The sequence below is a fragment of the Callorhinus ursinus genome, unplaced genomic scaffold (assembly GCF_003265705.2).
Source record: "Callorhinus ursinus isolate GAN/ISIS: 27379988/994484 unplaced genomic scaffold, GSC_fseal_2.0 scaffold9, whole genome shotgun sequence".
NCBI classification, from domain to species: Eukaryota; Metazoa; Chordata; class Mammalia; order Carnivora; family Otariidae; genus Callorhinus; species Callorhinus ursinus.
In genome coordinates this window covers 47493801-47507524 of record NW_027397071.1, presented here as the reverse complement: position 1 = coordinate 47507524, position 13724 = coordinate 47493801, and the positions used below count along the sequence as shown (strand labels likewise).

The 13724-nt window shown below is 41.6% G+C and overlaps 1 protein-coding gene across 5 annotated transcripts in view; it reads left to right on the top strand.

Annotated features, from left to right (window-relative positions):
• PDE4B (phosphodiesterase 4B) overlaps positions 1-13724 on the top strand; it is a 420748-nt gene that overhangs the window by 299891 nt on the left and 107133 nt on the right. For 4 of the 5 annotated variants that reach the window (XM_073896583.1, XM_073896584.1, XM_073896585.1 and 1 more), the window contains 3 exons: positions 3481-3675; positions 12397-12433; positions 12559-12629. In XM_073896583.1, coding sequence (XP_073752684.1) covers positions 3481-3675; positions 12397-12433; positions 12559-12629 — 303 coding nt within the window. The remainder of the gene's footprint in view (positions 1-3480; positions 3676-12396; positions 12434-12558; positions 12630-13724) is intronic. The other variant, XM_073896589.1, reaches the window with a different exon arrangement.

Sequence of the window (13724 nt, the reverse complement as noted above, 5' to 3'; positions counted from 1 at the left end):
TCAGAAACTCACGAGTGACATCCTCTCTTAATCTCTCTGAAACATCTGAGTGACCCCATCTAAATATTACAGTAGCTGCAGGTTCAAAGATATCAACTATAATGTTATTTAAGATCATAAGTGCAATGCCAACAGTAAAGAAAATGTTTAAGAAAGTATGGTACTGTGTCTGGGTGAACCATTAAGTGCCAGGACCTGGAAAATGATAATTTCAGAAACAGCAGTACAGGAAAATACTTGTACAAAAAAATCATGATCCGAGCCTACAGGAAAAAATTTGCAGAAGGAAACATACTAAACTAATAAAAGTGGTATTTTTTCCTCTATTGTCTATGTTTTATATAATATATAAAACTATTATAATGATTTTTTTAATACAAAGAAGCCTAAAGGTGAAATGTGTGTCCTGATTAAGGCAGGCGCAAAAAATTTATCCCACATAATTCATCCTAAATGAATTATCCCCATTTATGTGTTTGTTTCTGATATTTCAGATTCCATTTTCTCCCTAATTGTGTTTCAGTTTGTGTGGTCTATTCATTTTGCTTGTTAAGTCTGTCCTCAATCTTCCCCTTGCCCACACCCCTCCTCCCACCCTGGATCTGCGGGATGTATTGTGATGTCTGCCCGCTAATTTTGCTGTGACTGGGGCTGGTGTCTGGTTGGTGATTCATGTTTGTTCCTAAGTTGTACATCTGTGTTGGTTGCTTTGAAACAGTGCCCCAGGGAATATGAAAGGCCGTTTGTCTCACTGAGACTGCTTCTTTGCACCAGAATTCTTCCCTGGCTTCTTCTGAATTCCAGCAAGCTCTTCTAGGAGTTTAGGCATGGTAAAGAATAGAGAAAAACAAAACAAAACAAAAACAAAAGGGAACAGCACGGAGAGAGTTTTGGTGTCTGGATCTAGTCCCTGCTTACCAGGTAGGACCAAGCTTCTTATATTCAAACCCTGGGGACAGAATGCCTGTGACATCCACTTTTAGGGTAATGCCTTGTGGACTTAAACTTTCTGCCCACGAGGAATACCGCTAGCAGAACATAGGGCAGAGTGAGGCCTGGTGGAAACTCTCAGTGGAAAAAGTTTTAAGACTTTGGTCGGCGTACCCACTTGGTGCCTGTCTAATATTTTAGCACAGGAACACGCATTCATAATGTCTAATGACTGCTACTGCATGGGCGCTGACCAATTAAATGGACTCAGGCCACAGGGCTAAAGCTAGAGACCCCTGCTGTTCCAGACACCAACCCTTTAGTTACTGCATCACGGGGGAGACCAGCAAATTCTGGAGGGCCTGGGGCAACGGCTGGCTGCCAACCGTTACAAAAGTATTTCAGTGTTTTAATATCCATCAAGGCTGAACAGATACATCCCAAATGAATAACATGAGTGCACATGAAACTTCAAAGCTCATGCCCACTCTTAAGCTTTATGTAGGGCCACATTCACCTTTTAAGAACTTCCCTCTTTGTCCTTAAGAAGAGTTCAGAGCCAACGTCAGGACCTACCGGTTGTACAGGATCTGGGTGGCACAAAGGAGCCCTTCTCCACAAAGGAGCTCTTTATTTTGCCCAACAACTAGTATAGATCTCCCCCGAGGAAAGTTTGCCATTCAGCTTTCGTTATAGTTTCACTCACTGCAATGTAGTTGGCTTACAGCATAGATCTATCTCTAGGCAGGCGGAGAAACAAGCGGGTGTGAGTGATTTGCCCACCTGCCTGCCTGCCTGCAGTCTTTGAACGGCAGCCCCATCCCAGACCATTAGCCTGCTGTGAAAATCCATGCACTGGTGCCTTGAAAGTCCAAATACATACTGGATTGTTATGGCTCTTCCTTGTCCTTTTAACCAGAGATTCTTACCCGCTGCTTCTTATCAGACACCTGGTGTTTGTAGGTGAGCTAAAAGCAGCTTCTCAGAATGGCCTCCAGGGAAGCATTATAACCCTGCATTCTGTTATTTCTTGTTTCCTGTCTCAAAGAAACCTACAGCTTCAGGGTAATTTGCTGCTTCTCCTGTCCTCATTCAAGATAACAGTCAAGGCTGCTCATAATCTTACTGACTCTCTACATACCAAACACAAATTTTGTTTGAATTCAGAAGAAAAACTGTCCTCAGCTAGCCAGCAAGCCATTCTGATACGCTGTGATTAGAGAAGCCTGGGGTGGTAGAGAAAGGAGTTGGAAGACTTGGGTCTTCCAGTACTCATCCTACGCATGTAACCTTGAACAAGTATTTAAAATCTCTCTAAGCCTCATTTTCCTCAACTGTAGATAGAGTGTGGTCATACTATATACTTCACAGGGTTGTAATGAGGGGTAAGTGGAATCATATAGATCAGAAAGCAATTTGTAAACTGGAGAAATATAAGCAAAACTCACCCCAAGACAGCAGGTTGTAAGCACTAGTGAAAGAAGAGATCATGAGTATAGAGATAAATGATGGCAGCTGGATGAGTGTGAAGGAAGCCCTCTCTTGTGGTCTAACTCGAAGGAGAGAACACTCCCAGCTTACCTTCTTCAGTACCTCTCTGCAGAGCTGTAGCTGGAGACCGGTGAGTGGTCTAGAGAAATGGTAGGCCAGAGGGTTCCTGGCAGGTTAAAGCAAAGGGAGGTAGTGCCCACGAGGAAAATGCATAGGGGGTGATGGAGAGCATGGGAAGGACACAGTGCCTCACTGATACCAGGATAGGAAGAGAGAGGACCAGAGACCAGATCTCCACTGCTCCCATCAGTGTGTTCATTGACCAGAGCTTGTTCGACTAATCTGGGCTTGAGGGTACCTTCCTAGGGTGAGCCCACTGACTGGAAACCCTAATGGCTCTCCTATGCTGGAGCCAGTGGCTAGACCCTCCTCCAGGGATAAAGCCTCTGCATACCTGGAGGGTAATTTGACATTATCAGGTTAATTAAATCATTTTCTGTGGTTAAACTTGCATATGAATATTAAGTCTCAGACTGGGCCTCCCATCTAAACAGCCAGTGAATGTTTTCAGGATAGCACTTTGTTCCTGAAACATTGAGAAGTATGCATATTGTATCTTTAATGAGATCGTGATGTTTATTTATGGCAGGAAGAAGCCTCCCAGCTACGGAGACTGATTTAAGTGATGGTTTAGCGTCTGACACCTAGAGCTGTGTTGGATGCTATCTCTGGAGTTGCTTATTATCACCAAATGACTTTATGGTTGGCTCTTATTCTGAATTTGTCCAAGTTGCTCTTGCCCCTGAAAGGCCATGGGGCTTTGTTCCAGGGTTCACATCCTGCCTCCACTATTCACTAAAGACTGGACTTCTGTGGGACTGTTTCCTTCGTACACCATGAGAATAATAATGACTACAACTCAGAGCTGTCTGGAAGATGAAAATATTCGTACAGTGTAAAGTTTTATGTAAGATGCCTGGCACACATTTGTTCTCCATGTATGTGTGTCCGATGTCCTCCCCATGCTTATGTGACCAGCGTTTTTTGCTTTCTCTTAAGCTTTGATGTGGAAAATGGCCCCTGCCCAGGTCGGAGCCCCCTGGACCCCCAGGCCAGCTCTTCCTCTGGGTTGGTGCTCCACGCCACCTTTCCTGGGCACAGCCAGCGCAGAGAGTCCTTTCTCTACAGATCAGACAGCGACTATGACTTGTCACCAAAGGCGATGTCACGAAACTCTTCACTTCCAAGCGAGCAGTAAGTATGAGCCCCGGGTGGCCCCCGTCTCACACTTACCTCACCTTTAACCTGTCACAGCAGCAACAACAACTGTTCCCCCTTTAACCCGTGGGAAGGAGGGAGGAGAAAAGTGAACATGAGCAGAGGTGATGATGATGATCCTTAAAAGGCATTAGTGCTCTACAGCATGAGAAATATGTCGCTGGGCTTTCCAAGGGTATAAAAATCTCAGGCACGGTGTACAGTTTTCGTCTGTTATTGATCCTTTTTATAAAAAAAAATTGTCGTTCAGCTTCATTTCCTGAACTGTTGAATCATTTATGGGTTGAGAACGTCAACACTTTTTGCAAATCATACTTGAATTTTCCACAGCATGTTACAGTGTGCATGAGGCTACGGTGAAAAAGAAAACAGTAGTTGGGGACACGCCTCCTTTCTCAGTGGTCTTTGCTTGGTGACATTTAATAAGTTGTCATCCAGCCACATGTCTGTGTCCCTTCTCTGGAATCTTAACTCAGTGCTCACTTGGTGCCTGGCTCCTTGGTGAGACACAACACTCTCCACCACAGCGGATGTTTTTGTTTTGCTGCTATTAATTGTAGATCTCTAATTTTTAAAGAACAATGACGGGGTTGTATTACTCGTGTATTAAATTTCTGAAACCAAATAAAGTTGGATGCCGGAATTCATGCCTTAAAAGATTTCTGGGCACACGTACAATTGTTTTTAACATTGTATGTTATAAAAATATTGGTAGCTCCCTAAAGTCTCTGGCCTGGAAATTTCCACTGGGCTCTCTTGTGCTGTTGGGAAAGAAGCTAAAGAGGGTCACTCTCTTATGAAAGAGGGCAGGGGACATTTTAAAAGCTACCAGTGAGAAAGGATTCCCCAGGGCATTTCTGCCAACAAATTCTAACAGCTGCACCCCTGGCCTAAAATGTCTCAGTCATTGGATGGGCCAAAATTCATGTATTCATTGATCTGGCAAATACTTCCTGAATCTCTCCTATGTGCCATGCAGTGTGCTAGGTTCTGGGGATAAAAGATTAACAAAACAGTGGAAAAATCACAAATGAGTTAAAAACAGATATTCTCAGAAAGGTTGCATGCTCTCAGGGAGGCTATAGTTAATAAGAAAGGTAGGAGGGACACCCACATCACTCTACTATGGAGTGGAAGGAAACATTTAATGAGTGCTTACCACAGGGCCGGCGGCCCTGAGACACATGTTATTTCTTTTAATCTTCACAGCAGTCCTGTCAGGTAGGTACCACTATTACCTCCACTGTATCGATAATGAAAGTAAGCCTCTGAGAGCTGCCCCATCCCATGACTGTATGCCATGCTATATCCCATGATATAGCTAAGACTGACCATATTCAAACCTTTTCGATTCTACTTGCCTTTGTTCTTCAAACTGCAAAGTAAAATCTCTACCACCAGGTAGAAAACAGATGAGTGCAGAGTCAAGGTGCCTGAGGCTGGAGGAGAGGTAACCACTTTGCTGCAGATCATGTAGAACCAAGGATGTTTTTGACCAAGGTTGGCATGGGGGCTTGGCTGAGTCTACCTGGAATTTCCTCTTCTACCAAGAGAAACACCTCTCTAGATGTCGTAGGTGGAGAGCATAGGAAACGGGGTGAGCCGAAAGTAATTAGAGCTTCATTCACATAGCGTTTGACGGGTAAAAGACTAGCTTTGGAAGGCAGCTCACAGTTCCCCAAACTCTAGCCAAACAGCATGATGAGTCTCAGGGTCATTCTGAGGCTTCCCAGAAGGTTCCAACTGAATTTCAGATTAAACTCTGATGATTTTTTTTAAGAACCAAAGATTATGAAAATTTTGAACTTGAGGAGACCTTAGAGATTACAGTCCAACTCATTCTACAGCTCTAAAAAGAGACATCTAATTCTGAATAACTCTGCATGTAGGGTCCCTAATAGTCACCGTTTATCCTCTTTTCAATTTTACCAACCGGCAAAATTTTCCCCCTAACTTAGAACCTACATAGTGTTGCCAACTTTAGATTTAGGCAAATAAGAATTGTATATGTAAGCTGTCTAGTATCATTCTCACTGTTTTTTTTTAAAGATTTTATTTATTTATTTGAGAGAGAGAATGAGATAGAGAGCATGAGATGGGGGAGGGTCAGAGGGAGAAGCAGACTCCCCACTGAGCAGGGAGCCCGATGTGGGACTCGATCCTGGGACTCCAGGATCATGACCTGAGCCGAAGGCAGTCGCTTAACCAACTGAGCCACCCAGGCGCCCTCACTGTTTGTTTGTTTTTTTAATACTTCTTAGAATTAAAAGGAAAAAAAATTTAGAAAGGACACTCTTCCATAATAAAGAATAGCCCTTCCCAAGAAAACACAGTGGGCAACATAAGATCACCTTATCAAAGATACTGATAATAGAATCTATTAAAATCTTTGAGTGAATAAAAATGGCACAATTTTTTATTTTGCAAATGTTTCAACATTACAGTAAAACTTTTACATATCTCTCAGTTTAGGAAGAGGAGCTTGAATAATATCCATATTTTTCCAGTATTTCATTTTATCCGGACTGTGTTAGAAAGTCCAGTTTCACACAAGTAGCTTTGAACTACACTGAAGTAATGCTCTCAAAAGTATTTCACCTGGGGGAGCCTGGGTGGCTCAGTCGTTCGGCGTCTGCCTTAGGCTCGGGTCATGATCCCGGGGTCTTGGGATCGGGCCCCACATCAGGCTCCTTGCTCAGCGGGAAGCCTGCTTCTCCCTCTCCCACTCCCCCTGCTTGTGTTCCCTCTCTCGCTGTGTCTCTCTCTCTCTGTCAAATAAATAAATAAAATCTTTAAAAAAAAGTATTTCACCTGATTATTACTCTTCAGAGTGAATTGAAATGAATAGAGGAACAGCAACCCCCAAGCCTCTTACTGCTTTTCTTACCTTCTACCTATGGAGCCAAGAGAAAGAAGGACAATCATAGGTCTAGAGTCTTGATGTGAAGATCATTGGGTGGGGGCTATGGGATGCTCCCTGCTCGGGAGCTCCTCATATTCAGCACAGCGCCATCATGGATTTATGTAGGAAAACTTGTGCAATTCCTCTGTCTGTATTAAACCCCAGGGTAGAGACAACGCTAGCTTTTCCACATTTCTCATCTGAACACTTTCAGAAGAGTAAGAGGAAACATAGGCAGGGAGAATGAGTGAGAAGATATTAGGAGTAAAAATGTGAATGGAAAATGGCCTTTAACTTTTAGCAACAAAAGAGAGACTGAAATAAGGCTCTCTAGTAAAGAAAACAAGATCATCATTGGGTCCCCTGAGGAAATTTCTGATGCTTTCCTAGATGTGGCAATACTCTGCTGATTTCTCTTTTGTTCCTGTGTTGTAGTCATCTCTAATGTAATGCCTTTGTACACCGAGGTACAGATTTCCCAATGGGAACATAAAGTACTGGAAACTGGTAAGACCAGTTACGTTGTTCAAAACTGTGGCAGGAACCACCCTGAACAGGATGGAGTTCTGACAATCCACCTGCAAATCCACAGGGAAGGAAGATCCATATTTCCTTCATTTGGTCACCACATTTGCAAAGCCTTACATAGGCAAAGAGCTCTTTAAAGCTACCATTTGTGTGAGAACTAAATGGTCTCTAGAGAGGGTACTCAAGGGAACTAAGACCTAAGAATGAAGAGGGAAAGCATTAATAACTGCTCACTTAAATTTAAGACCAGTTTATTAATGGGCTACCAAAAAAGCACAATGTGGTATTTAAGACTTGAGTTAGACCTACAGCCATCACACTTACTAGCATCATGACTTTGGCGTTGAATCTCCTTTACAGTGTCTAAATTATCTGTAAATAAAAGTGCACATAAAATAAAAGTACATTTTCTGTGTGCTAGGGTCTATTTAAAGTACACCTGTTAATTCATTTAATTCCCATAATCTTACTTGAGTTGGTACTATAATTTTCTTGTCTTAAAGACAAAGACATTGATGCTTACAGAAGAGAAGTAATGTGCCTAATAAATGGGGAACCAAGGCTTAAGTCTAGGGAGTGTGGATGATTAAATCATATGGATATTTAGTATAAATACAGACTCAAAATGAAGATGAAAAATAAAAATAATGATATTAATCTCTGCTCTGCCTACCTTCCTATTCATTCTTTCTTCTAACAAAAGCTTAAATTTAGGCACTTGCTAACAAATAAGACATTTCTGTGTCTTCAAGGGAGCTAAAGGGTGAGTTAAGTCTATAGGCAATTTTGATATCTTTGAATAAGGACAGTCACAGAAAGGTATGCAGAGGACTTTGAAAGGCCTGGCCAGGCAGGCGAGTAGCCCACTTTCAGCAGTCAGAGCTAAGCCAGAAGAGTTAGCCAGGCAGAGGGTTATGCAGGAAGAAGGGCCACGTGCTAACTACTCTCTAGTTGTCAGAAGCATTATGGAGAAGCGCAGCTCAGTGGAGCTGAGGCAGAGAATGTGAGCGGTTGAGGAAGTGGTGAGAGGCAAGGCTAGAGAAGTAAGCAGGAACCTCATCATGAAGCGCCTATCTGAAGGAGTTGGTCTTTATGCTGAATGAAATCAGTGGGGAGCTACTAAAGGTTTTTAAGCAGGAAAATACATAACCTAGCTTTTGAAAGATAGTTCTGATTACAGTGAAGAGTGGTTTATACAGTGGACAAGCCTAAAGACTAGTGTCCAAGAGCCCAATGGAAGACTGCTTTGGTAATCCACATAATAGAGGGTAGGGAACTACATTAGAGAAGATCGAGTGAGCAATTAGTAAATATTTGCAAGTTAGCATAAGCAGGGTCTGGTGGCTGACTGTGGGGGAGGTTTCAGGCTTGACCAACAAGAAAGCTGGTTGAGCCATTTTTTTTCGGGTCAAGAACATTCTCTTGTCCCATGAAATAATGTATGTGAAAATGCTTTGTAAACTGTAAAGTACAATATTAGTTCTCTTGACTGCAATAGGGGCAGATATGACTCTCCCAAAAAAGTTCTCACCAGTGGGGAAGATAAGACATGCAATTCTTTAGTTATAATAATAATGATACCTATTACTAATAAGAATAACTATAACTACATGAGCAAATGCTTTTATGTGCCAAAGCTTGTAAGAGTTGTACATGTGCAATAACTCATTTCATTCTTACAACACCTCACTTTATAGATAAAGAAATTGAGGCCTAGGGAGGTTATCTAATGTCTCATAGCTAGTAATTGCACAACTCAGAAACAAACCAGTGCTGTATGGCTCCAAAATCTGTGCTCTTGACTGCAATAGTATATGTCTCTCTGTAAGGCAGACTGAAATCAATGTTACAAGTAAAATCCTATGTGTAGGTATGACACAGAGAAAGACAAAATTAATGGAATCCAGAGGATATAGCAGAAGGAAGGAGCCTTTTTGCTTTCTGGAAATGCATTTCACTGTTTAGTGCAGACCTACACTCAATTGAAGACCTACCAAGTTCTCATCACTGATCAGTCTACAAAATTGTAATGTTCTGGGTTTGTCACTAGATGTCGCTCGTGCCATGGTTCTGAACATCTGGCATTGCCCTCTCTAGAGGTTTGGGAAACGAAGAAGGCCATCAGTTTTCATAATTAATCATAATTAATTTTGTTATTTCCATGCCATCTTATTCTAATCATTAATATATGAAATTATGGTTAAAAATTTTAGAATAGTTTCATAAATATTCTGGCTGTACTCAGATAGGAATTTTGTTTTGTTTCTTTCCTATACTTGCCATAAATTACCTGTAAGTTGTCTGATCCTTTCCTCTAGCAGCTACTACCTGAAGTACAACATGAGCTTTTGCCATTCAAATCCTTTAAGGGTACCAACGCTGCGGACCTGCAAGTCCATCTCTTGCTTCTGAATTTTCTGCTTTCCTAAACTCCAGAAGTTCCATGATGATAAAGTCATGCTGACAGGGTGCCCCCTTAGTGTTTACCTCCCTTTAATCGTTACTTTGTACCATTTTAGTAACTCCCCATTCATGCAACAATTCATCAGCTTCAGGTACTACATATGTATGAGATTTGTTTATATGTTTAGCTTTTACTGAGTATTTAGACCGGAAATCCAGGAGCCTTAGATGACCTATTTAACTTGTAACTCCATCACCTTACATCCCCAACTCACCCTGATGCCTTATGAACAATGTGAACTTCATAGCAGATATCTGAACAAATAGCAAGCTATTTCACCATGTAAAGTTCATCTCAAGAAAATGGCTTGGGAAGGGGCAACTCTCGGTACAGTTCACTACCCTGCATTTATCACAACTGCTCCACTCAGTGCCTTCTTCTGTCTCTCCTTTGACTTTTTTCCAAGAACCCTGAGGCTCTACCTTGGGCTCCCTTTCTCTCTCTATTCCCCCACCTCCAGAAGCCACTCCCTGCCATTGTTTTAGTTTCACCACTGTGGTAGGTAACTCTGAAATGTATAGCTCCAGTTCCATATTTCAGTCTTCCTGCTTGATGTCTCCACTGGGATATCAGTGAGGATCTTAAAATTCAGCTTGTGGGAAAGTGACACATCTCCTCCCCCATGTTATCCTTACTTTCTTATTTTTGCTCATGACTTCACTATTTTCCCACACACCCATTTTTTAAACTGACATAGTATTTCGTTATGACCCCTTAGCCGGTTAGATGCTGAGTCCTTGGCAAGACACTTAGGGTCTCCTCAAATTGTCTTTTCCTGTTTCTTCCTCTGCCTCACTGATGTCTTCTCATCTGAATGAATGACTGCATTATCCCCGTAACCATTCTTCCTGGCTCTGTCCTCTCTCCAGTCTGTCTCTTGGTGTCCATAGCATTTTACTTTCTAAAGCACTTTTCTGCTTGCCTGTCTCGCTCAAAACCTTCACTAGCTCCTTTCTTCCTTGTGAGATAAGCACTACCTCCACAACCGTGGTCCATACCACCCATGAGTGTGGGGGACCTTCAAATCTTGTCCTCTAAAAACATGTCTAGTTAATGTGTTCAACTCCGCCCAGACAGCCACCAAGCATCTCAGTGAGCATGTTCGGTACTTTCCCACTTCAGTGCCTTTGTTCCTGCCATTTCTCTCATTGGTGGCATCTACCGTTCATGCTCTTTAGAGCCTGCCCTTCACCGTTCATCTCAAAACCATTCATTCAATCAAGCCTGCCCTACTTCCTCTAACTTGTAATTATTACCTCTCCTTTATACCCCATTAAGCTTCCCCATTAAGGGTTTGTGTTTCTCATTCTGTATCCATTGCGGTGTCTTGAATATTTTTTCTGTTTCCCCTAGAGTGTTGTAATTGGAGGGGGGAGGTGGGGGGAGGTCATAGATTCTGTCTAATTCAATATGCCAACTGTGCAGGGTCACCATAAAATAGGTAATATAATGGTTAAAAGCGCAGATTTTTGGAATCAAACAATCTTAGCTCTTCTGCTTACAATGTGTTCGTTAAGCAGTAGCTTACCTTCTCCAAGCCTTTAAAGATATCATCTTTAAAATGGGAATAGTAAGGGTACCTGCCTTTAGCCTTGTTACAAGAATTAAATGAGATAATGGACATAAAGTGCTTAGTGCAGGACCTGACATAGGGTGATCGTGCAAAGAATGCTCTTGTCAGTATTCTTTTTATAGTCACTGTACAAAGTAGATGCACAGGAACTTGACTAGCGTGTCTTGAGGGGGGACTTCCAGCTAAAGACAAAGGTAGAAAGCAAAGTATTATATTAAATAAGACCTGAAAGTAAAAGCCCGTGTTAGAGAAGAGGCCCACATGGACGTATGTATTGTTCAGCTCTGCATCTCTACATCCCTATAATGCCTGATACAGGGCAGATGCTTAATAATCATTGGTTGCACTCACATTATAAACAAATAAGGTGCCATATATGTTTGGCGATCATGAGAACAGAGAAAATCAGTGAAGGAAATTCGTTGTCAACCAACTTCTGTGCAGATGTCTCGATTCACAAATAATAAATTGGCCTGATTTTGTGTCTGCAGCCTACGACAATGTGTCTTCTAATGACTTGATGGAGAGCTTGCTGAATGTGGGCTTAGGTAGATTTATTGAAGTATGTGCCAGAGAGTGCTTTTCTGAAAACATACTTTTGATTGTTCCTAAGTATAGATTTACATAACACTAGGTACAGCTTACTCAGATCTTTGGGACAAAATGAGCAAGAGTGATATGGTAATAGTAGGCTCAGTCTGTACACTCCTATTAAAAGCTTTTCCTTGGGTACTTCAAGAAAAAAAAGTTATATTAAAAACAAAAAGTAATGGGATTCCCAGACAGAAATCTGTGTTTAAATGGCATTAAGGCTGTGGTTCAAATCAACAAAAGCCAGGAAATCCAAAGTTAACCTTTATCCAGACTGTTATGCCATTTTTTCCAACTCTGTGTGTGCTTGTGAGCAGCCTTCCCTTTGAATTTCCTGGCTCTGGCAACTAAGTCGCTTTGAATTACAGTACTCCGGGTCTGCTATTTAATGGGAATGTACCCTGAGGATATATGCTTACTTTCAAGTGCTTTTCGGTGTCACCATAAGCCCAGGAGCCATGAACCTGGTATTTTGTTCTTTCAAATTCCTAAGGTTCCCGTTTATGCCTAGATCAGTCATGCCTTATATCCAGGTAGAAGGACTTGTGTAACATTTGTGTTGCTAACACTGATATGGTTTAATATTGTAGCTTATGTGTCCTATTTATAATTCAAATTCATTTTTCTCTCTTTCACCAGACATGGCGATGACTTGATTGTAACACCTTTTGCCCAGGTATGTATCATGCTGGCCCTGGCTCACTCTCCCTCTGCCCCTGGGTGCAGTTTCTAAGTGTGGCCTCTGGAACCTGCCCATTCGTCTCCCTTCATTCCTAACCATCCTGATCATTGGCCTTCCAGGTCCTCGCCAGCTTGCGGAGTGTGAGAAACAACTTTACTCTACTGACAAACCTTCATGGAGCGTCCAACAAGTAAGCATGGACTTTGTGGAATTATGAATCCCTTCCATAAAGGCAAAAACATTGAGCCACATTAAAAGGGAGAAAAAAAAATACCATTGCATGGAACTTTGCCCTGCAAACTAAGTTAGGACACACGATGAAATTTGAAAATAGGATGGAGCACCAGAGTATTTTAGAACTGGTAAGATGTTAGAAATTAGTCTGGATCTTGTGAATCTTTGTACCCTTAACACTTAGTAGACGGTAGGAGCTCAACAAGTGGAATAGCGAAATGAGGATTTTTGTTGACATTTACATTTACTACTTTGGAAAGTATGAATACTTATCAGGAACAGCCATAAATTCTACTAAAATTCTTTTGGAATAGCTATTAATGAACTCAGAGATTCAAATGCAAGATTAAAGGTAGCAAAAAGTTCAAGTCCACGTTGCCTTTTTTTTTTATACTATATAAACAGGTTCATGCAATTTGATGAGTAAGAGTGGGGTTATCTTCTCCTCTTGCCCCGCACCCCCCAGTAACTATATAACCTTGGTCATTTCAATGAACATTGCTGAACCTTGGTCTCCTCATCTTTATAATGAAAGGTTTGAACTCGATATTCCCACATAACTTTCTCCTCCAAAATCATTTCAATCTGTGAGTCTAAGTGCTATGCAGTTCACTATCCAGCATTTTAAAAGATCATCACAGGTATCAGCAGGTCCTAGAATCAATGACCATAGAATGGCATCCAAGGCACCTCATGATCCAGTTCAAGTTAGTGTTGATTGATAGTTGATTGGGTTTATATTTGATGCAGCATACATGAACCTAGAGACTTGCCCAGCCTCTTTTGTAGTGATCCTCCCTGTTTGTTCATTTATTAAATGATTCACCCAAGAAGTATTTATTTAGTATATACTATTCATCCATGCATACATGTATGTGTTTGACAAATATTTGTTGAGCACCACTTTTACTGGGAACTGGTAATATAATAGTGACCAAAACAGACAAGTTTTCTGCCCTTTCAAAGCTTGTGTTCAAATAGGAAGTGCCAGAGCATATGGTGGTGAATAATCAGATCAGGTCTCTGGCCACATGGGATCACATCCTAACAA